The sequence below is a fragment of the Dysidea avara genome, chromosome 9 (genome assembly GCF_963678975.1).
Source record: "Dysidea avara chromosome 9, odDysAvar1.4, whole genome shotgun sequence".
Taxonomy (NCBI): domain Eukaryota; kingdom Metazoa; phylum Porifera; class Demospongiae; order Dictyoceratida; family Dysideidae; genus Dysidea; species Dysidea avara.
Window position 1 is genome coordinate 7,200,286 of NC_089280.1, and position 24,777 is coordinate 7,225,062.

General features: G+C 36.7%; 2 protein-coding genes across 3 annotated transcripts in view; both read right to left on the reverse strand.

The window, feature by feature from the left end:
* LOC136265338 (U4/U6 small nuclear ribonucleoprotein Prp4-like) overlaps positions 1–24,777 on the reverse strand; it is a 98,087-nt gene that overhangs the window by 63,463 nt on the left and 9,847 nt on the right. The window contains exons 6-17 of one of the 2 annotated variants that reach the window (XR_010705479.1): positions 19,508–19,593; positions 19,031–19,124; positions 18,625–18,719; positions 18,009–18,191; positions 17,657–17,746; positions 16,990–17,047; positions 16,877–16,941; positions 15,984–16,091; positions 15,397–15,515; positions 15,296–15,345; positions 14,729–14,810; positions 14,554–14,671 (exon numbers count right to left, since the gene is read on the reverse strand). Coding sequence is in view for 1 of the 2 variants with exons in the window: in XM_066060135.1 (XP_065916207.1) it covers positions 14,604–14,671; positions 14,729–14,810; positions 15,296–15,345; positions 15,397–15,515; positions 15,984–16,091; positions 16,877–16,941; positions 16,990–17,047; positions 17,657–17,746; positions 18,009–18,191; positions 18,625–18,719; positions 19,031–19,124; positions 19,508–19,593 (1,098 nt within the window). In the remaining variant the exon portion in view is untranslated. Of the gene's footprint in view, positions 1–14,501; positions 14,672–14,728; positions 14,811–15,295; positions 15,346–15,396; positions 15,516–15,983; positions 16,092–16,876; positions 16,942–16,989; positions 17,048–17,656; positions 17,747–18,008; positions 18,192–18,624; positions 18,720–19,030; positions 19,125–19,507; positions 19,594–24,777 lie in introns of those variants that run through there. The other variant, XM_066060135.1, reaches the window with a different exon arrangement.
* Positions 872–14,254, reverse strand: LOC136265336 (protein NLRC3-like). The gene is made up of 4 exons (XM_066060133.1): positions 14,183–14,254; positions 6,122–6,406; positions 1,050–3,944; positions 872–1,001 (listed from the first exon to the last, which is right to left on the reverse strand). The coding sequence occupies exons 1-4, from the start codon at positions 14,214–14,216 to the stop codon at positions 970–972; spliced, it is 3,246 nt and encodes a 1,081-aa protein (XP_065916205.1). The 5' UTR covers positions 14,217–14,254; the 3' UTR covers positions 872–969.

The window sequence follows — 24,777 nt, forward strand, 5'->3', positions numbered from 1 at the left end:
GGTATAATTACAGTAGCAGTAGAGATATTTTCCAGATATCATCCATACAGCTGGTCTACTCTTCAGCTTGCCTAAAAAAGTGTTATTTTTATTGCCTGAAATGCCACTAAATTCAACCTTTTAGCATCTATTTTCAAACAATTCCTGGGGTAAGCATGCCCCCAGACCTCCCTAGTTTCAGCATGCTTCACATGCTGGGTGTGCACACCATAATTTAATCTGAATCATGTCATAAAAAGGTCCACTTTTTTTCTAAAAGAACCTACCCAGACAAAAATCTGGCTACGGCCATGTACTATCGATGATGGTAGTATTATCTATGCTGGTACAAACTAAGCGATGATGGTATATGACTTGAGTGAAGTGTGGACAAAGAGATGGCATTGATATGAGTCATGAAATACATGTTTAAAGTTTACCAAATATTACCATGGTCTTTGACCACAAAGTGGTCCTTGGCCATCTTCGAGATCTAAATACAATGTGGTCTTTGTACAGAGGTGGTCTTTAAGAGGTGGCCACTAAAAAAGGATTTTATTCTAGGGTACATTTATATGACAATTTGACCATTTCCGTTTTTCATTTCTACTTCCTGTTTCCAGTTTCCATTTCCACTGTTTCCAATTGCCCTTTACAATCAGACAATAACTGGTAAATATCCAATTATTCACATTCCAATAACTGGTTTTAGTTAACTCTGCAGGTTCACAGCACTACATTAAGCAATGGCTTCCAACTGAACAAATTGTTTTACTCTGAACACATAGTTTGGGCAGGATAAATACACTAATAATGACACAAAAATTAACTACTCTAATAGAATGGTAACTTTAACTAAAGTAGAACACTTTATATAATATCACAGATATATCACCAGAATTATAAACATCACACTAGAAGAATTATTATGGAACTGTGAAACACACATACATCTCATGATGTCTACTATGCCTGCAACAACCATGTTACTTAAGTGATGCACTTTAATCTAAACGTACCAACTGGAACAAAATGTGATTAAAAAATTACTTTAAGTTGACAGGATATACCTGCTGTTCTTCTAGCTTGATTAATGTCTTTGACATATTTTTCTACATCATTAAAGAATTGGTTAGACTCATAATCCCTTGTATCAACACTTCCTAATGTTAATTCTTCCAAGACATTGTTATGCTTTAGTTTTTCTAAAAAAATCATTACACTCTTACATGTCATTTTATTATGTTGAATGGTTAATGTTTTGATGGTATTGTTATGTGTCAGCACATCAGCTAATGGGAGTAAATCTTCATGTGATACTATCAAACAAGTATATACATTCATTTCTCTAAGTGACTTACTGTGCTTTAGTATACACACCATACCAGATACCCACTTATTGCAAAAAGGAGTACGGCCAAGCTTAAATTTCTCAATACTCTTATTTTGGCCAATGGCATAATACACCTCTTTGTGAGCTGAACTTTGCTCATCTATACGGGAAATATGAAGCTTTTTCAATGTAGTAGTAGCAGCTATGGCTGCTGCAATGATCACTTCACAGTGATCAGGTATGGCAATACTGATTGACCTCACTTTGTGTAGAGTAGTAGCAACAATGTGACATGACGATGATGTCATCTTTATATTACTCAATCCAATATGTTCCATTGTTACTGTCAGTGATGATAAGATTGTATACGCTCCATCATCTTTCAGATAGTTACCTGACAACTCAATACTGGTGAGTGTTGGTTGATCAGTTGCTATCAGCTTTCTCAAGTGGTTAGCACCAACTGCAGTGATACCGTTACCCATTAAAGCAAGGTGTTGTAGTTTGTTGCTCTTGTTCAAATGATACACTAACCTCTCCACTCCACTGTCTTCAATGCCATTCCCACTAAGATCAATAGACATAATGGATGGGTTGTGATACAACATTTTACCAATGCTATCTGCTCCTGCAGCATGTAAACTACAACGTGCCATTCTTAGGTCACGAATCATTACATTTCTAAGATTACCAAAGCAGACTTGTCCTTCAGGACTCATATGGGTTCCACTAATATCTAAAATGGTGAGAGTACTTTTACTTGTAAATATTTGTGACAGCAACTGCACATCTGATAATGTCAGTAATGATTTATGTACATAACGAACAAAATTCATAGCATTGGTGTCAGATTGGAGTTGTATATAGTTAATTTGGAGTTCCATGATAGGATACTGCATTGTTAACAAAGTAGTGAAGTAAGAAAGTGACTGGGATGTAATCTTGCAGTACATTGAATTAAGTGAAAGAGTGACATTGTCATTTAGGAACAGTCTTTTCTGCAATGTTGCACATAACATTTGAAATTCAAAATTGGTATGTATGCTTGCATTAATTTGTAATAGTTCACCTCTGTAGTGCGTAAGGAAATAGTCTAATACATGTGGTATTGTTTCATAGGTGAGCATGTAAACATCTGCAGTAACATCAAATCTGCCATCAAAGTGGTCTCCAATTACCTGGCACAGCTCATCGTTTTGTGCCTCATAAACACAATGCATTAGTAATGGTAAGTTTCTTCTGCTATAGTGTAATTTGATCATTTTATATGGTAACAATAAGTATAATATTTCATTACTACGTAGTCCAGTTATACCACAATAAAACTTCAATACCATTACACAGTTAAAATGATACCATGGCCAGAGTGCATAGTTGGAAGTGTTAACACTATTATCCCAGGTAGTGCGTACCCATTCAATTTGATCTTGAATTGATAATTTAGAAATGTACCATGCTGCACAGAATTCTTGTACTGTTTTATGAAGAAAGTTGTATGACTTCTCCCTGCCATAAACTGAAATACTAGGAGCATCTATCAAGAGTCCAAGACCACATATTTTATCTATGGAAACACTAAAACTTTGTAACTGTTGAGAAGAATAAATTGTACTGTTACATTCTATTCCCTTGTATGCAATGAAGCACAACTGGGAAAATTTTTCAGCAATGTCCTTTGGAAGGTCATTCAATGAATAAATTGCCTCCACCTGAGCCGGATTTGCAGTTCTTGTGGTGATATGCCTAAGAATCAAACGTAAACACAATAAAGTATATAATTCTGTGAGTGTCTCTGGTAGTGAAGAAAAGTGGAGGAATATTAAACACACAATTGCTACATTGATAGGAACATGCAACATTCTTTCCAAAGTTACATTTCTTTGTAACTGTGATTTTAGCTGTGACACTAATTGTTCTCCATTATGGATGCCTTGAAATGTGTTTGAAATATATTCATCTACTGATTCTTGCTTGAATCCTTCTATCTGTATAATTTGCGAAGCAACACTTTCCAACTTGTTGCAAGCTCCAGGGCGAGATGTATAGATAATAGTACACTTGGGAAAAAAATCTTTCAATTTTGTAAACAGCGAAGACTTTTGCAGTGATGAAGGTAATTCATCATATCCCTCAAGAATAAAACAAATGCCATCACCAAAGTATTCCCCAATCTCATTAAGAACCATCCGTCTCATCTCATCACCTGGTATCAATAGCAAATCACCAATGGTTTTAGCTTCTTGTATCTCTGGGTCACGCAAAGGTAACAGAGTCACTGCTTTATAATTTTGCAGCAAACTATCATTTGCCCAGCATTTGCAAACGTTTATAGCAAGGGTAGTTTTGCCCATTCCGGGGTCTCCTTTTATCAAAATAATTTTCTTTTTCTCTTCTTCTACATCAAGTGCTTCAGATAAAGTAATGATGTCACCTCTTCTATTCTCTGTTGAAGTAGTTCTTCCTTGTCTATCAATCTTTACTAGAGTAAGATCGAAATAATCTGTTGCTGAACAGCTAAAGTTTTCATCAATCGAAACTAAATCTAATAATTCGTATTTGCATTTCAGTAACTGACGATATTTGCTCATGCTATCATTGAAGTGAAGTTGAGGGGAATTGTCTACAGTAAGCTCTACATAATATACCAAAAGTGACATACACATGCTGTATGCATTCTCTTACATAACTTATAATCACATACATACTAGCTGTGAATGTGGTGCACACATGTACAGTGCTCCATTACAAGATTATATAGTATGTACGTTTGTGTTGAACTAATCTAAACTAAACCACCCAGGCTGTGAAATAGAGTGCTGTTAACAATACCCAAGGTGAAAAGAGTTGTGGAGGTAGCTAAGAAATGGCTGAAATGTCAATGATGACAGTGATCATTAAAAAATTATTGGCTATAACATTGCTTGGCCACCATCTTTGATTGGACAAGATGATTGGACAACTTGGCTATTTTTGGAGAGATGGAGCATCTTGTTTTCACAACTTGGCTGTTTTGGTTTAGATATCACTTTTATTGTATATGCAGACTTATTTTCCTTTCTACAGGAATAGCAGAGCAGTAGTGATCAAGAAAAAAGACAAGTTGGTATACATGTATTTAATTTAATGCATTTATATCCCAGGGAAAAATATCTTGCAATGTTTCCAAGATTCTTTCAAGGAAAAGGAACATTTCAGTGCAAGATTCTTACTTTGCAAGAGTTATGTAAGTTCCATGTAAGAGTCTTACATACAACATTGCAGATTCTTGCAAGCTAGAAATGGGACATTTTAGTGCTAGGTTTTTGGAACCTTTTTGCACGTTTCTTACAAGAACAGCGCAGGGATCTAGCACAACCAGATATTTTTTTGATGTTTACTGTTCTATAGGGCAACTGATCTACAGCTGTTAAGTGTATGTGTCTACTAAGCTCATATTATTTGTTAAGCACAATAGCACATACACATTACTTCTTGTGATTAACCATGGCTGATAAGCGCACATGGCCCAATGCGAGGCTTACATGCGACAGAGCTACACATGGGAAGAAAAGTTGGAAAATTAATGTTTCCTTGAGTGGTTATGTCTCCCTTCACTATGTGTACAGCAAACCAGCCTTCTAGATTGCAATATTCTTGTTCATCATGAAGGATTTCACTCAAAAAATGGAATCAAATATCCTTATACACTGGCATGATGAGCACAAACTACTCTAATACAATGTAGTAATTCAGTGTTAAATACACCATAGCTAATTATTAATTAGACATATGCACCTAACAGATAGTATCACTTTTACTGAAAGTTTTATAAGCACATGTGCTTAACAGCCCAATTCTATGGTATGAGGGAGTTTCAATTGCATTTTTACACACATTTGGTCTCTGTTACTCTGATTCATTGGCAAACATGTAGTTGTAGCTGTGATATAGGTAGAAGATTCACATACTGAGTTTCGACTAAGTCCTATAGGACTCAGTCCTATAGGCAGTTTGTCCTGCAGGTGTTTCTTTTATAAATTTAGATTGCAAGCTTAACTATTAATATCAAATTTGTTACTGAGATTTACCTTGGAACCACCTTAAGTGTGCCGAATTTCAACGCTATCTGGTAGCACATTCAAATTTATAGTAGTTTGAGTAAATTTTTGCAGGACTCATATTTTATGTGGACTACCAATGGTGGAGGGCATTCTATAGCAACTATTGGCTTGCTTCATAAAAGTAGCATGGAGTTAAATTTGGCAGGAAAGTTGCATTATTGTTCTTGTTAAAAACACAGTGATGTGGTGCTGTGCTGGTTTCTTGGGCTACATGACACATGGAATGTAGCTAATAAACATTAAATGACACCAGTCTACTCAATTTGTGATGACAATAATATTTGGCTCTATTATGAGTCTGTTCCACATATTCATATGGATTCTATAAGAAAAGAAATACCTAACATTTGAATGAATTGATTTTTCCAATTAGTACTACAAATGAGCCAAATTTCAGCTGAAAATGAAACATACTATAGTTCAAAACATTTCCCTCAGTGTAGTACTGTAAATGCTGAAGTGTTATATAACACAACTCATTCATATACGTACTGTAGCTAAAGAAAGGATTGGTACTGAGAATAGAAGCAATACAGCTTTCTTCTATTGGGTTGCCACAAAGCACACTGATTTCCAAATTCAACAATATAGTACTATATGTTTATGTAGTGCATCAAATCCTACGGGTAATGTTTGCCCATAGGATAGATAACACACAGGAAGGTTATATATGCAAAAAGGTGGTATCCTTCAAAGAATGTGTACATACCTTGTAAATGGCCTTCTATCTGACTGGCTACATAACACAAGTCAGTAATTTTTAGAGCTTCTATCAACTGACTCCAGCTGGGATTCAGTTGGGTGGTCAACCATTTTTCAAACATCTTTTTACAACAATCCTTAACACTATGTGGGTGATCTGCTGCAATCACTTCCAATGCTCGTTGGTCTATTAGAGAAGGATCTAATAGTTGCACACCAAGATCTCTCCACTTGTCTGCTATTGATGGTACCACATGATTATACAAGTGTCTTAAAGAAGGACGATCAGTTCCTACAAGCATGTATTTACACAAAATCACAGTGATCATATGTATGTGGATGGTCATATAAGCATGAACAAGATGACCTCACCTCTTATTGGTCTAGCTAGCTGCATTCACACCTCTTAGCTGACTTGAGATATACTTAATACAACAATTACTCTAATACAACAGTCACGTATGATATTCTAATAGAATTCACAAGTTACTTTGTAGCTAGCTGTGCTACAACAAAAAACTAAGCAAACTAGTATAAAATTTTTTTTTTAAATGAAGTAGTGATCTATGCAACAAAAAGTAGTGAAACAAGAGATGAATGATGGTATTACAGCATAGCTCAGTGGGAAAGTCCCTACTTTGGCATTGAGCGAAATAATTGTTATAGCTAATGTGCCAAAGTAGGGACTTTCCCACTGAGCTATGCTGTAATACCATCATTCATCTCTTGTTTCACTACGTTTTGTTGCATAGATCCCTACTTCATTTTTAAATTAACAATAATATTTTTAAAAAATACTAGTAGTGACATTGTAACAATTAAAAAAAAATACTATAGTGACATTGTAACAATTTTTAAAAAATACTAGTGACATTGTGAGGAAGGAATGAAAAATTCCAGCAGATGGTATTGAGTTAAACGTAACACCGTCCTTTCATGCTGGGATTATGAATTACTATTAGCCTTAGATTAGCTAAGAGCTGAATTTGCATCGGAATATTTTCTGCCCAGCATCTTTATTTTAAGAGAATATTTGCAAAGTGTGAAAAAGAAAAATCTAAGCTTCCATAGATGGAAAAAAAAACTAAGGAAAAATTGAAACTTCGGTTGCTCATATCTCACACAAATGCATAATTCTTACTGTCTTTGAAGAGCATATAAAAGTGAATCATGTACTTAGAATCTGATAAAAATTCACAGTGCTATGAATATTTTTAAACTGATTGAACTGTTGACATGGCTGCAGGATAAACCACTTCTGAGAGTAATTTGAAATTGTGTACATAGTAACAGCTACAGAGTTAAAATCAGAAACCCAACAAGTGTAAAATCATGGGGTCGAGATATTCTAACAGAACAGATACCGAAGGGTAATAATGAAGTGCATAAAAATGTCAAAATACCTTACCAGGAATCTCCATACTGAACACCTGAATCCCTACTGCTGAATAACTGCTATCACTTCACTTAATTTCCACTTTATAAGTGACAATTCTACTATTTAATGGTAAAGATTATAATTTCATAAATCTACCAATGGAGTTCTAGAACATTCTATGTGTATCCTATTAAGAGTCCGCAAAAATGTGTGTTGTGTGACACAAAATGTACAAAAAGAAATAAAATTCACCCCAAAACAGCTAATTAAGCTATGAAGAAAGGATGGGTGCAAAAATTGTGAAATCAAAGGAGATGGCCAAGAAATGGCTAATGAATGTTAATAATTCTACATCCATTTCTTGGCTGCCACCCTTGATGTTACACCTTTTGTCACCTAGGCTTTGGAAGACTGTACTCTTTTTTCATAGCTTAGCTGCTTTTGTGTGGATCACCTTTTTCATATAATTAACTGAGGTGAGCAACCATGATAGCATGCAGTTGTTCAGTGGTTAAAGTGATCAGTATGTAAAACCTTCATAGGTTTTTTGATATTTTTAAAACCCGGTGACTGTTCTATTAGAGTATCTCATTCCTCATGATTGTGCAGTTGTTAGGTTTAGCTTTGTAACTGCCTATGTGCATACTTAATTCCAAGTTTTCCCCATAAGCGGTTTATACCCTGTAGCCATGACAAAAGTTCTGAATCAAATTTTAACATGAATAAAAGGTCATAATAATTATCGACTTCATAGCAAACTTAGCAGGGGCATAAGAGTAAAAGTGAAGTGGCAAGGTTATACTACCAAAAGCAGCTGGGTACAAAGAGCGTGTATAGATGAATTCATGTGCCAAGTTTCAAGGGCATCAGAATAGGTGCAACCAGTGAGGCCAGAGTCTTACCACCTTTTAATAAAAACTTATAAACTTGATGCAGCTAAAAACTACAAGTAGTGAACAACATGCATTACTACTGACAATTAATAGAAGCAACAGTTATCTAACATGTCTTGTAGACTTTCATCTAAAACAACTTCATGTATGTCCACTTCGCATGCCTCTAAAAATAATTACTGTTATATTTAGCTTTGGGCCTTTGGTTTTGTAGCTACTTTGGAAACATTCCTTACAGCTTGTCATTTAACTAATGAACTCAAAATGGTTGAAGAGTTAAACACTATTATGGAGGTACTACTTTTGGTTGGTGTCCAGTTTTATCCCTAACTTTGACATTTCAGGGTCAGGTAGCTAGCTAACACCTTGCACACAATATTACAGCCCAAAATTGCCTTCAATTAGCATCTCAAAATATAAAATTTCCTGGGGTCCCCTTTGTTTGTCGCCTCCTTTGTAGAAAAGCAAGTAACATCTTGGATCAAAGAGTTGTAGCAGCTGTCAGACATTTCTGTTACCCATCCTCAAACTGTATATGCTGCATTTACACATGGATTTATTGGCAAATGGAATTTTCTAATGAGATGCATCCTAAGATTCAACCATTCTTGTCTCTTCTAGAAGAAACCATTTGTTGTAGATTTTTACCTAACTTGACTGGTCAACCATCTTTTAGTGACACTGAACGAAACTTGCTTGCTCTACGCTGGCGGTCCATGCGGTGTCTTGTAGGGTCTGTGTAGGTTTAGCTACTTTATGAGATCGGGGAGAATGGGAGTGCCATTAGGGATGGAATAAAAAATATATATAATAATAAAAACTTTTCAGACAATAATTGATATAACTTATTGTGTGCAGTGCCATTTCTTTCTTTCAGTATGCATGGACTGCAGAGGTGCTTTTCAAACAGTACTTGATCCGAAATGCTGTGTAATAGTTGAACATAGCTAACAACAAAACGTAATGGATATTTCACTTTCAGATGATAATTGATATAGCTCGGGTGCGCAGTGCCATTTCAGATGCGATATGCATGGGTTCACCAGTCATAATAATTATTTACAAAAAAGTTAACAAACAAGTACACAGAAAAATCTGGAATTTTCAACTAGAGTAGGGACCATAGCACATCGATAAAAAGTACTGAAACAAGCTGGAGTAGTGCACGATATTAAATCACAGTAAAACAATACGAAGTGTTATATCCCTACTGTGCTCAAGATACCATAATGTAAATGCACAGTAGGGATATAACACTTCTTATTGTTTTACTGTGATTTAATATCGTGCACTACTCCAGCTTGTTTCAGTACTTTTATTGATATTCTAATGCTATGGTCCCTAAATTCCAAACTTTTCTGTATACTTGTGATCTAATTTATTAATGTAGATGCCACATATTGTTTGTAGGAAACCGTATGCATTCATACATGCCCACAGCAAAGATTTCATGTGGTATACCTAATGGATACAATACAACATACTCTGCATAAACTATATTACCAAGAGTTTATAATGGTATAGGGTTATAAACTCTTGATATTACTTTTCTGACATTATATCTACCGTGTACCATAATCATTCTCAGCATAACAATTGTAGTCCATGCACCCCTGGAAAATCTGCATATGATTCTTATTGTGTACGGTCTTGGTTGAAATGATAAATGCAGAATCACTGAATATAATTATATCCTTGTTAGAGTTCCATGTCTTGTGACAAGTAGCTAGCTCAGTATATACCATCTGGTTAGTATTCATGAGAACACTGCATGAAGATACTACAATGACTAAGTGTCTTGACACATGTAGCAAGACAACAGCTGCTCAATATTAGGAATGTGTAATGCACATGTATAGTCTTGTCCACAGACAAGAGCAGTCAGGTAAATACTCTAATAATGCAGTCAAGTGTGTCTGATAACAACAAAGCTTACACTGAACTTGACAGCCACTAATGTAAATTGCTATGCGTATCTATAACAATTATCATTATCAATATACAAATCCATTACTATAATAAAAAGTACACAAACTAGATGAAAAAAACATGAAACAAGAAGGGATCGCTGGGGTGGTAATGCAAACCACAAATTCCTATTTTGACTTGTCTCTATGACATAGAGTCAAAATAGGGATTTGTGGTTTACATTACCACCCCAACAATCCCTTCTTGTTTCATGGCTTCTTTTTTCAGCAATCTCTATTCTCCTTTTAAGATTTTCAATTTTTCATTCAGCTACATTGGCATGCTATAACAATCATTTTGTTCAGTAGGGATTTTCCCACTGGGCTATGCTGTAATACCATCATTCATCTTGTTTCGCTACTTTTTAGGAATAGTGTTTACTGAGCACTTGAGGTATACAACACAGCATAAACTGGTTTCTTCACATAATATTCCCAAATCTATTATAGCTGAAAAGCTGCTGTCTGTCTGCATTCTTTCCTCGTGATTCTGCTAATTACAAAACCAAAGCACGTATCAAAATGGAACTTTAACAAAATTAAGTGCTCATCATCTGGTAACTCCAAGTTTGTTATAACAAATTGATACGTACTTTTGTTTGCTCTCTACAGAGTGTTGAAAACATTGGAGTAGAGGAAAACTAGAGCTACATTCCTGTCAAAACCACAAACAAACAGCTAAAGCATTAGCGCATAGAACTATTATATTAACCCATGGCCAGAGTTCTATTCCTACCAATGACAACTTTTTTCTTCTCAGTGCCACCTTTTTGTGACATTTTTTCATTTCAGCTATTGACAAAGTAATCCATGCATGTATCAACATGATTCACATGTGAAATGAAACGTTCACCATCTGGCTACATATATCACAAAGTTTATTGCAAGCTTCTACCAGCATTCCTTCATCGGCTACAGCACTTTGAAGGCCATGATGTAGAGAAAACTTCAGTTGCATTCCATTGCTAATCACCCGATAATTAAACAGCTCAGCTGGTAAAGCACCTCCCTGAAGTTGTCGTAGTTACAGCTGTGTATGGTGAGGGTTCAAATCCCACCAGTGACAAAACTTTTTTCCCTTTTTGGTGCATACGTTTTAAAACTCAACTTTTTTCTCAATGTAAGTCCATAGCACCCCGGTATTGTTTCACAGTGTATACTGTTGAAAATGTATATAGTAGCACATTTGATGGGTATAGGGCAGGCATGGGCAGGCCAATTGGGTGCATGTTCATTTGTCTGTGTGTTCATACCGTGTGTTCTATTAGAGAAAGTGTCTTCTCTTTGTAACCCCAATTCTTTGTGATGTGAACTACTTGCCTGAATTATGATTAGCCAGGAAGTGTACATGCACCTGTGTCAAAGATTTTTAGGATCCCCCCCAATTGCAATGTCTCATTGCCTAAATTTGGTCACTATTACAAGTTTTCACTGCATTATTAATTTTCATTAATGATTGTATAGAAGTTACAGTGTATAAACAAACTTGCTTACATAGCTAGGCACAGAGAAAGGAAAGCTAGATGTGCTGAAGACCAACCACAATGCCAGGAGAAAGGACTTTAATTTAACGATTTCACTTCTTGATAATAAATAGTAATGCTCTAATAGAGCATTCAGCTAACTCTAATAAAACAGTCAGGTACATGTAAGACTGCAATGCTGCCTGCCTGAATTGGTTTAGGCTATCTTTCTGATCTGAAACATAAAATTAACAATAAGGGCCTGATAACACATTTTCTTGTTCTGTGTTTTAGTTTTTCATTCCGTTCTGTGGATTAGGGAAGCCGGGCCTGATATTCCATACATGTACATGGATTTACCTAAGCTGCAAGCATAGATACAGTATATTTTGCAATGGGATTAGAAATGGAAGTAACTCACATGACATTATATCTCTGTACAAATTCCCAATGTGACGTAACAAGCTCTAAAATCCATTTGTGTTTTGCTTGTGCTAGATAGTCGCCATAGATACTGTCAGTGTGGCTTTATTTGTCAATTGGTTGTAATTTGTCGGAGTCTAATGTGGTAAATTGGTTAACCTAGCCTCATACATGATAACAAGAATGTGTGTGCTACCACAAGAGGCTGCTGTTGTTAACAAACAAACCACTAGTAGGTAGTAGGTCATGAGGTAAGTGAACTATGTTATGGTCACACCCTCTCATGTCAGTGGAGTTCGCAAATATTTTGTGTTGAGAAGCAGCTTAGCTAGTTATGTTTTGATTTCTATGCCAAGTGTGCAGTGCAAATGGCAACTTGGATTTATTGTATCAATTATCCACTATACTTACCATTTTATACTTGTGTAATTCATGACCATACCAGATATCAATTTACCATTATCATTAACTACTATCACACTAGGGACCGTGTGTAAAGTTTGCATTGGATTGCTCTGAAACCAATGCTGTATATGGTGGTATGGGGATGAAATGACTGTATTTCCGATAAGACACAAACTTTGCAAAAATCATCCAAGCCACAACTAGGTATCCATCAAAGAACAGCAAACAACATTGTACTGATGACCAGCAAGCAAGAGCTCAAGATGTACTACATTCTAAACTAAACATTTAAACAATCAGTGTACTTTCAAAAGAACTAACATTAAACACATAGCTACAGTGCACTATGTAATTCAACCAATGCATATTGCACTGTACAGTTGAAATATTCTAAGGGTGCAGTTTCTTCAATACAGTTACAATGCGAGAGATTGTCAAAGAACGCAGACTTTATGCATTAGTTCTGTATAGGTGTGGTTATCTGTAGCTTTAGCAGCAATAGTTTGCTTATTGGCATGTAGTAAACCACTGAAATAAACCATAATTATACTGGGACTGATCAATCAATCCCTTTTATCCACCTTGTAGTCTGATGCCATGTAAAACTTCCATACAGGCCTCCTGCAAATCTAATCATAGAATGACCAAAGAATTGAATGTGGCCTGGTAGACCTAACGTTCTTCCATTAGTTGCAGACACACTTGCACTGCAGTGTTGTACAGAATAGATTTAAGTTCCTCTATGACAGGTCACTGAAAATCAGTCACTAATTCAAACAGACATTGATAAATTGCCAGTGTTCAAACTACCAAACATTTGCCAGAGTACAGCTCTTACACACTCTTTAAGCTGTCCAGTGTGGATACAGGAGGGTGGGGGCACGTCCCCCCCCCCCCTTAACAAATTGCATACAAGATCGAGGTACTGAGTAGTCAATCACTCTAATAAAGCAGTCACAGTATTCATGAGGCAGTGTAGCTTACCTATGAAGCTATAAATAAGGGTTAAATATGTGATACAATTGGTAAAGGATAGCCATTATTGGTGTGACCTTTTTTTTTTGCTCTTCAATATTTCAGCAATGTGCACCCCCCTTTCCAAACTCTGGATCTGCCCCTGCTGTCATCTGGTTCAGTAAAAGCCATCTTGTAACAGTGTCACGTGTTAGCATTGCTATCAAGTCAGCACAAATCAACACAAATTCTAATTTTGCGACTTAAAAACAAAGGTACAAGCTTAAGTCATGCATAGACCTTTAATGCAAGCCTTGTCTGCATTAAAAAGCAATTAAAATAAAATAAATTATACAGCTTTTTATGGTTGTGCCAGGTAAATAATGACTGGAAAAGCTGCCAATCTTAATGGGCCGCCCGCCCACATGCAAATATGCTTGCAAGTCCAGGACTGGAAACGCAGAATTTATTTCTATGCTACAAGTGACCCCGCCCATCAATTCATAGCTGATTGCGCAGCCAATATGCCATATTACACTATTACTTTACAACATAAATGATCTATGATTAACACTTTTACATTACCTGTTGAATGAATAGGACCTGGGTTTACCTCCATCGTCAGTACTTGGTAGGGCGTGAAGGTCAGGAACACGTGATTTCTGCAACGTTAAACGGGATTTCCCCTCAATTCTATTCATATACTAACATCGACGTGCGGGTGCCTTATTGTCCATAGATTAGCTATGGTGCAGTGCACAAGAGTCGTAATTGCACCCGATGCTTCTACTGTTCTCCACCTTTCTACAAACACAAGCAGTTACTGGGCTCAAGACTGGGCTTCAACAGATCTGACAGCAGGCCTAATAAAACCATGCTCATTAGCTACCTATTGTAGTCCACACAACTACATGACAATCTTTTACTCATATTAGAACATAAAAAAAGGACCACAGGTACATCATAGTGTAAAGGAATATACTACACAGCTATCCACTCTACTAGCTCATGATTCATCACTAGTCCAGAGCTTAAATGTTCTATCATATGATGCAGTTGCAATGTATTGCTGATCTGTAAACAGAGACAACAGCAACACTTCACATGTGATGATGAACTACAATCACTCACTTGAAGAGATGTCTACTGCCATGACCTTGCTTTCATGCCCTGCCAGTGTTCTAATTGGTGCCCACCCAGGATGTGTCCAAATCTACATCAGGTGGTACATACAAACATGTACTACTACAATCTGTCATAGTTCAAACAGTAATATGCATGTCTAAACTCTCTTATGTGCACATAACAAATTTCAGATCCCAATAAACATGCTAGCCAGTGAGTGAGTTGCTTTTCAGGGAGAAAGTTTCATATAGAATCTAGTAACCTCGGTACAAAAAGTTTTGTTGGTATGCACTTAGTGATGAACATAATGAACTTCTATGTTGAAATATCAACTTTACATACAGTGTATTCAGTCTCTAAGAATTCTCTAAGAATCATTGCAGAGGAGGTAGGACAGGCTCTTTCAAAACAAAGTACATTTTACGTAAAGTGGTATCTAAAGATCTACTGAGCCTATTGAACTTTAATGTTTGTTGGTTTTGTGTAACGACTATTGAGACTCACGTGAAATTATGCAATTAATGTGCATACGCATCCACTGGAGTCATTGTATGTTCAATTCACAGTACATACCTTAGCAGTGTTGTCATAAGATGCAGTTATTAAGTAGTTTCCATCAGTTACTGAAAGAATATGAACACATGATGAAGCCATGTATACCCTCCACCCTGTACCTTGGTATTTGAGATGAGATACAAGATTGGTATGGGCTGGTATGGTGTACACACATTTGGCTTTTCTGAGGTCCCAAACTTTTACGAGATGATCGTCACCTCCAGTAGCCAGATGTACTCTGAAATACAACAATATGAACTACCCAGTATTTATGAGTCAGCAATACAACCGTGTACGCTACTATTGCATGCTTCAACTACGGGCAACCCTACATATAATGTGTGGTTGCACAAAAAGCTTTGTTGAGAGTTTCGACTAACATGAAAACACCCACTACCTTTCAAGCACCACATGAAATCCCAATGTACTAATGTGCTTACACACATATCTATGGCTTCTACGCAATGATGTTTATACACAATAGTAATAATTAAATCACTGAAACATGGTATTGTACTAATCAGTAAACCAAAGTGGAAACCGTCCTAGCCAGTTAAAATATAGACTGGTGAATAGCTGTATAAATATCCTAATTTGGTGAATTTAAAGATGGCCAGTTTTGAGAGGTGGCCCTTCTAAACAAGTCAGATTCCATTGTACCAATGTAATGGTAAGCATGTCAGTGTTTGTGTATATGTCACATTACCCATTGGGAGAGAAGTCTACTCCTAGTACTCCACTAAGGTGACCATCCATCAGTAAGATACACTTGCCAGACCTCAAGTCCCATAGTCTACCACATCCATCCATTGCACTATACAACAAAACAGGATGTCAATTGTTTCTCTTATTCCACTCTTATGTTACAAAATGTGATCATCTCAGCAAACATAGCTTGCACATGCAAGCATACTTTTTTCATAAAATTGAGCCGTTAATCGAAAGTAAGTCTCAAATCTGAAGCATTTAATTCCATTACACGGGCCTGTCTCATCCCTCTGGTCTCAAATCAATTAAACTTATACACCTCCTGCTCATAGAGAGTTTGACTATCTTACAATAGCCCTAAGGGTATTTTTTTCACGCGTGTTTATTATATGATGCAGTAGACGTAAACAAAATTGCTATTATTTCTTCAATTAAAATGCCTTCATATTTGTATGCACAAGTGAGTTTACGGCTAACACTATACATGTACCTTAATGGATTGGCTATTCTACAGTTTAAACCAAATCCCAACTCTGTAGACCAATACAAAATGAAACCTATTGCCTGTAGCTATTTTTTAAAGTTTTTTTCAGCATAATCACTGTACAAACTGATTATTTTTGCTCTTTCTACTGTCTACCTATAATCACCACAATAAGCTGCAACTTCGCTAACCCATTATTTGGACACTGTAGATAACACAAGAGACAACAGAAAGAAGCTTGTAAACTGTGCTAATTATGCAGGTTCTTTGCTGAGACAGTCACAACTGTAATCACACACATACACACACCACATACAGAAAGACACAGAGACAAACACAGACACCCTACACACACACACAGACATGTACACACACTTCACTACACTCAGTTACACTACACACATTACCTTGTAGCTACTATGGACCCATCAACATGAAAGGCAATATTATACACTGGTCTTGAATGTCCTTCCTAATACACACAACACTAATCCACCATAGCAACCAGCTAGTTACTGACCTGATGAAGAACTTCACCACATGTTCCCAGGTCCCATAGTCGCCATGAGTTATCAAAACTGTAAAAATACAGTTTATAACATATTAACAGTCAGAAAATAAAAATGAAACTCTTTAGAAGTAGCACATGCATTATTAAATGCAGAGGATATACAGAGAAGCATCTTAATTCTACAATGTAATTTTAAATGGGTGTCAGGAATTTATAATGCACACATGAAATGACACACAATAGAATTGCTCTATAACAAGTGTATGTCTGATAAAGTATTCAAAGTTCTATTACACTTTGTTAGTTGAATTGGCCGGTACAGAGACACCGTTGACAGTTATACACACTGGTCCACTTCAGCTGCCCAACAGTACAGTAGACCCTCAGTTATCCAATCCTCCTTTATTCATACCCACATTTATTAGAAATTGGAAATGACTGTTCTATTAGAGTATTTCTGCTCTGTATAAAAACTGTATGGACTTCAGCATTGCAAAACTAATGAGCTCCTGGCTTAAGTCCCTAGCCAAATATTTTTGTGAAAACACACACATCATATCACATGACAATAATAAAACGTCAGTGAAAGGAAAGATGTACTAAGCAATTACTGAACAAACCGGACATTAATGGACACCTTTGCTTCACTAGATATAAACAACAATGCAGTCCATACCATGCAGTTCCAAGGAATCTCCCAGAAGGATGATAAGCCAATCTGGATACTCTCTGAGAATGACCCTCTAATTCTGCTATCGGTGTATCACTGGAATAAATGAAAATCACAAGAGTTAAAACATATCCCTTGAAGATACATGTGCACATGAAGATATGTGCTGGTAGCACACACAAAGAAATAAATAAACAAACATGTAGATGGTGTGATCACTTTAACACTGGATCCAAAATCGTACAAAGGTATTATTATACATCCAGGCTTTAAATTACATGTAGCAGTTCTATATATGTAAGTATATACATTCACCACCGTACTGCATAAAGTACAAATACGGTATCTATAGATGTACCTGGTCAGGTTCCACAGGTATACTGATCCATCAGCTGCACATGATGCTAGTCCTAAGGAGGTCTCTGATAATCCTAGTGTAGCTTGAGGATGAAACACGATTGCTCCAACACGATCATTGTGACCTCGCAGCACACGGATCGGCTCACAATCAGGCACAGTCCACAATTTACACAGTCCACTCCTAAGATGGTACAACAAAACAAATGTAAGAGCCACGTGTATAGTAATGGTTTAGGTGGGGCCATGTTTCCCATGTTCAAATAAAAGCAACACATTGTTGTGATTACTTTTAGGATTAAAAATTATATGTAGCCATGGTAATGAGCTGGCTTTATAAGGCCAGAAAGCTGTATCTTTGGGACTTACTTGACATAGTCAATATAATGAGCTTGCAGTTAAGCAAACTATCACCACAGTAAAACTTTCAACATCTACATTGTATAGATTAACAGTTGTGATGGATGTGTTGATAGATTAGATCAATTCAGTGACTTAGTTTCAAGATGTAGGAACCCAATAGGAATATGAAATTACACACATACATAACCACGAGTACCATACTTCAAATGTTGCACACAGACTACAATATTAAACATATCATATTTAGTGCTCACCATGATCCGGTGGCTAACATTTCAGAGTTAGGTGAGAAGTGACAGAATGATATTGGCCGATCATCACCAACCTGACTGCACGAGTTGGTCACTACCTGCGAGTATAGAAAAGTGTGACACTAACACAGTCAACTACAACTAAACCTGCATAATCTGGTCACCATTGGGTCAAAATTTCTGACCTTGTGATTGCACTGGAGCACTTACGTTGTATGCAAAAGACAAAATAATTAAGTTTTCAGGTTTAGACCTTAATGCTGTTGTCACGTGACTTTGTATACAAATGACATATTTGGGCAGTTCAAGGTTGGTCAATTTAGACACTAGATAGGTTATAATAGTGACCAGGTCTTAGTGCACCGTACAAATACATACAAGTGTGTATGCATAAGTGAAGGATACTCACCCTTAGTCGTTTGTGTAGTTCTTGTAGCCGAGCAGCTTTTTCTGCTGGTGGCTTGGCCTCCTCCTCCTTCTGTTTAGCAATCCTTGTCCTTGCTCTGCAATCGATGGACAATTTGGAGATGTGATAACATTTCCAATAGCTTATGATCTGTAGAGAATCAAATGTGTGGGCACTCACAAGTTCAAGGTGAGCTTTTAAAGTTTTGAAGACAACACTATTGCATCTCTATTGCATCTCTATATAGTCCTATTTAGTAAGTTACTAAAAAAAACTGGCCAGTCTGACAAATAAAATGTTATAGAAAATAATCCAAATCTTATTAAACTGTAGCATATGCAAGTGTTTTATGCTGACAAAATCACTCTAGTTGGGTATATTAGCTCTCTTGGATTTTTATCCGCCCAAATATATGTATATATACTGGCACAAATTATACATTACACTACACACGCACCACACCACACCACACACACACACCTTGGAAGGGAATACTCAGCTATCCAGTATCTGGCAATATACAATTCTTGTGATCCTTCATGGTACCAAATACTAGACTCATCGATCTAATGTATACAACAAAAACATATCGACTCATACAAACAAACACACATCTATAGATAGGGAATAACTATTCACTGCTGGACAGTTTTTACACATGTAATGTTCATGTACCTTCAGAGACTCATCTCACCATTTGTATGTCAATCTAGCACAAATAAGCTGCCTCAGAATAATACTTCACAGTTAGAGCTGGGAGATAATTTAGATAAAAAGATAATCTAGATACCTAAATCACCTATCGTAAATTAGATAATGATTTTCATTATCGAGATAATAGTAAATCTCCGTAATCTGGTGTATATCAACCACAGTCAGATGAAAAACCTTTGGAAAGGTATCGAAATAAATGAGGAACAGGTAAAATTTCTGACTTGATAAGGATTTTATGTCAACAAATATGTAAAACTGTATTTACAATATTACATTATTATTGAGATAATATCGATTATCGAGATAAAATGGTTGTCACTTATCGAAATATAGGTTTTATTATTATTACACAGCCCTATTCACAGTACAGGAGTTAAAATACAGGCTTTATATACCTTTCATTTCTTGCACACCGGCTACTTATAGCATAAATGTTTGCTCACAATGGTACAGACTGTGTTTTCAAACAACAACAACATCAGGAAACCAGATGTGCACCCACAGCCAGCAGTAAAAACGTTTGATGTCCCAAATATAGCCAGTCTAAGCCTAATGCTACATTGTGCAACATAACATGTATTATTTGCCATTCCACTGTACATAAGCCCGACAATCAAGTTATGTTATCCATCACATTTTAGTGATATACTATGAAGGGTTTCCTGTACTACTAAAAAATAAGGGAGGCTGTATTCCACGGAATACGGAATAGCGGAATAGCGGAATAACAGAATAAGGCCAAGGGCTACTTAGCAGATTCTTAATTAACTACCAAACAAATTCTACAACAGTCAGTTTATACATGTACATAGCTACCTTACAATATTTTAGGCAAGAAATCTAGCGCTGAGTTGCACCCGAGTTTCGCCAGGATCGGCGATCACTAAACAGGAATTCCGAAGAACTAACGATTTTCATCCATCTTTTGTTGTAGAATGTCAAATAGAATAGAATTCATCCATCTTTCATTGCAGAATCAACAGATACATGGTGCACATTAAATAACTACCAAAACATGGTGTGCTCTAAATAGACTCTAGTACATTAAATGGAACTGGCTATTCACCACGTGGTGTCATGAGTTTGCAATTATGTTGTCCTTTATGCGTTCTCCTTTCAAAAAGAAAGCAAGGTTAGCTAGCTAGTTAAGTAGCGACTAAGTGAATTAGTAGCTAAGTAATGAATTTGTTCAGCTCATGATAGCCATGTGATAAGTTCTGTAGCTAGCTACTAATGCTTTTCAGAGATTGTTGAATTGAAATGGGTAGCTATAGCACTGCCAAAAGTTAATCTCAAAGTTTTGCTTTCTTATCAATAGGCAGGAAGAAGTGAATGTGCTTTCAGATTCTGATGATATTGGCACTGATGAAGATGGATCCAATGCTGAAGATCAATCTCCAGATGAACTGCTGATTATACCAAGCTCTGATAATGATTCTGCATCAGAGTCACCAGATAGCAGGCTGTCAATTATACCAGAGTCTCCTATGATGAAAGCAAAGCAACTAAAGTAAGCATTTTATATCAGTGAAGCTAACTTATTTAGTACCTGACCAATATCTAGGTATGAGTTTACGGACAGTGACTCTTCAACTGAATCTACTCCAGTGCAGCCGGTTCAATTAGAGTATTAGTAAGTGTCACTTTTTAGAATAGAATCATTACTGATCGAATATTTTTACAGTGTATATGATCTTAATACTTATATCAGATTTACACCAAGTTATTATGATGATGATATGAATCTTCCTATATTGGAAGAAATATCTTACACAAGGAAGCGTCTCTATTCGGTAGAGGACATTGTCAGGTTGCTACTTCATCCATCTCTGAAGTCATCAAAATTTGTTTGCTCTAATGTGCCAACCTCTGTTTCTAAAGGAGTATCATTTGTGATTGATTTGGATTCCCTTGACAGCAAAGATGACGTGTGTGTAGATGATATGGGCGTGTGGAAAAATAATGGAGTTGACACCAATTACGTTCGTGTTACTATGGGAAAGTCCTCTGTGAACATAGTTCAAAAATGTACTTCAAAAGATCGGAAGTCAGGTGCATACTCAGTTAAGAGGGTACACAGGACACATGGTACAGACAGGAGTCTTAAAAAAATTACAGCATTTGTCTATGGTGAGTGATTGCTACTAAAGTGTACTATTGTTGATTTATAAAAGGTTGCATCACACAGTAAACATAGGCTAATAGATTTCAGCAAATGCACTGCTACCAGCTGCAGTATGCAGAGTATCAACACCTCACCTTGTACTGTAAAACACCTTGCACTGTAAAATACAGAAGTGGTGACATACACTGTTGCCATGAGTTCATAATATATGGAGACTGTCCTATTGCAGTACGCCTGTACAAAGGTGAATCTCAAAGTTGTGATGCAATACCTATAGTCACTTTCAATGTGTTAGTTGGTCAGGGGTGTACTCAGCATTTATGTTTCAATGACTGTTGTAGTTATGACTTAATAAGCAGCCTACTGATGACATTGTCAATGCTCCTTAACACTTTATGTGCCCTAAAGTAATCAAAGTTTTACTGTATTACTTTAAGATATGCGTTTATACAGGTAGGACACTTTCCTCTTATGAACTCGTGCTATTACCAGTGGAGTTATCAATTTAGGTGAACCAGCATGTAAAAGTCAGTAGCACTTGTATAGGCTGGCTGTTTGACATTCACTGTTAGTTTCTAATGTTATGCACTAATTATAGAGTATAGTAATAATAGAGGTTTCTTTTGCAGATTGTCATGATCAACCGATGCCTTTAGCACTTGTAGTTTATAAGTTTGATGAAGTACCCGACCATCCTGTATTGGTTTGTCTCCATGGAAATGCAAAATCAAATAAGGCATATCGAAGAACTAAGGAAAGCACTAAGAGCCTTCTCAAAGACAAGTAACACCATAAGGAACCCAAACATGCTATTGATGAAGTGTTATCTGAAAAAGGAGGAGTGCTGAAAGCTCGCAGTGCTGGTGATATACCTAGGAATAGGGTACAGGCATATAATATCAACAGGAAGATGAAACAGAAAACAGTTTTGAATTCACTTGGTGGTAACTGTAACAGTCTTCGTGATACATGTGACATGTTATTTGTTGTCATGGAACAGTGCAAGAGTGCTGAAAAACATGAAGCTTTTGTTCAGGATGTAACATGTGCCCCAGAACTGATGGCTGTTCTATGCAATGAACAGCAGCTGCGAGATATGGAACGATTTTGCTGTGATCCATTTAATTTTGGAATTCTTGGAATTGATCCTACTTTTAATTTGGGAGAATTTAGTGTAACACCAATTGTTTACCAACATTTACTTCTAGAGAGTTCTCGTACAGGTCATTCACCTCTGATGTTGGGGCCTCCGTTAGTACATTACCGGAAAGAGTATCGCAATTACAATTACTTTCTCTCAACCCTCTGTGCTTTAAATTGAAACGTTCAAGCTGTTAAAGCAGTTGGCACTGATGGGGAAAAGAATTTAGTTGATGCTGTCTTAGATAACTTTCACCAAGCTGCTCACATCCGATGTTTTAGACATTTGCAACAAAATGTTGAGCTCCATCTTCGTGAACAGAAGTTTCCAACCTCTACAATTAAAGAATATGTTCATGACATATTTGGCTAGTCTGGCACTAGTGGAACTTATCATGAGGGACTGGTTGACTGTTGTGATAGTATTACTTTTGATACATTGCTGAGATCATTAAAGGAGAAATGGGATAAAATGGAAATTGAAGCTTTTAACAATCACAAATCCCATAAACCACTGTTTTATGGGTGGTTTGTAAAATATAAGTCTGAAGATTTTCGTAACTGTACATTACGAAATCTCAGAGAAGATGTAGGTCTTGGCTCACCTCCTAAAGCTTTTTACACCAATAACAGCGAGTCAATAAATGCACTGATAAAAGAATGTACAGGGTATAAAAAGCACCAGTGGGCTTTGTTTAATGACAAAATGAAGGAAGCCATTCAACAACAGCAACGTGAGATTGAGAAAGCAATCATTGGCTATGGTGAATATAAACTACGACCTTGGTATTCTTCTTTAACAGTTTCAGTTGAGAAGTGGTTCAGAATGTCTGAAGAACAACGACGGAGGCACATCAACAGGCTAAATACTGCTACTGTGTACCAACACTCCAACTCTGAATGTTTGCTTTCAGAAGCTTGTGAGCAGCCATCAACAACAGCTATTTCTGAACAGCTATTTCTGAACAGCCATTAAGTTCAACAATTTCTAAGCAGTCATCAAGCGCTAAAGATTCTGAGCTGCATTTAACTCCAGTCCTCTCTGAAGAGTCCTCCACTTCAGCTGTATCTGGACAGGAATTGACTTCAGCCAGTACAGGTAGTCATAGTCATGCAAGAGTAGCAATGACACAGGATATAACAATTGGACGATTTGCAGGTGAACAATCTGCTGGAGGAGAGGTACAAACACTTTCTGTATGCCTGAAAGATGCTGTAGCTAGTACACATCTCCCCTACACAACTGTGGAAGGTATTTGGAAGAAGGCAACTTTACTAGTCTCTGAAGTTAATGCTGTTGTTCCTGCGCCAGGGTTAGGTCCTAAAGAAAAGATGGTGAAGTCCAAATCTGGATCTACTCCACATCTGATATCTGTTAATGGAGTCAAATATGAATGTGATGATAAATGCCCTCATTTTAAGTCTATCAAGTTGTGCTCTCATACAGTTGCTGCTTCAGAAGTGAATGGTGAATTGAGAGAATTCATAAGTTGGTTTAAAACCAAGAAGAGTTCTGATTCTCCAAATCTTATGCAATTAGGAATGCATGGAATGCCAGCTGGAGCTGGTCGTATGCCTGGCAAAGTTACTAAAAAGAAGCAAACATCAAAATGTGTAGCTCCATCAGATGATAACCGAGTACCCTTAGACACTACTCCTCGATTCCAAGCTTTAATGCAGGATAATTACAACTCGAGTACTATTGTTTCTTCAACTAGTCCATTTTCCTATGACTATACTACAAGTCCGCCATCACAGTACAGTTATGTTC

Coding starts and splice junctions, on each gene's coding strand:
- LOC136265336 (XM_066060133.1), bottom strand. CDS start 14,216: ATGGAGGTAAACCCAGGTCCTATTCATTCAACAG. Junction 6,407..14,182: donor AGGTCCTATTCATTCAACAG/GTAATGTAAAAG, acceptor ACATGCTTGTAG/GAACTGATCGTCCTTCTTTA. Junction 3,945..6,121: donor GATAGAAGGCCATTTACAAG/GTATGTACACAT, acceptor TATATTATGTAG/AGCTTACTGTAGACAATTCC.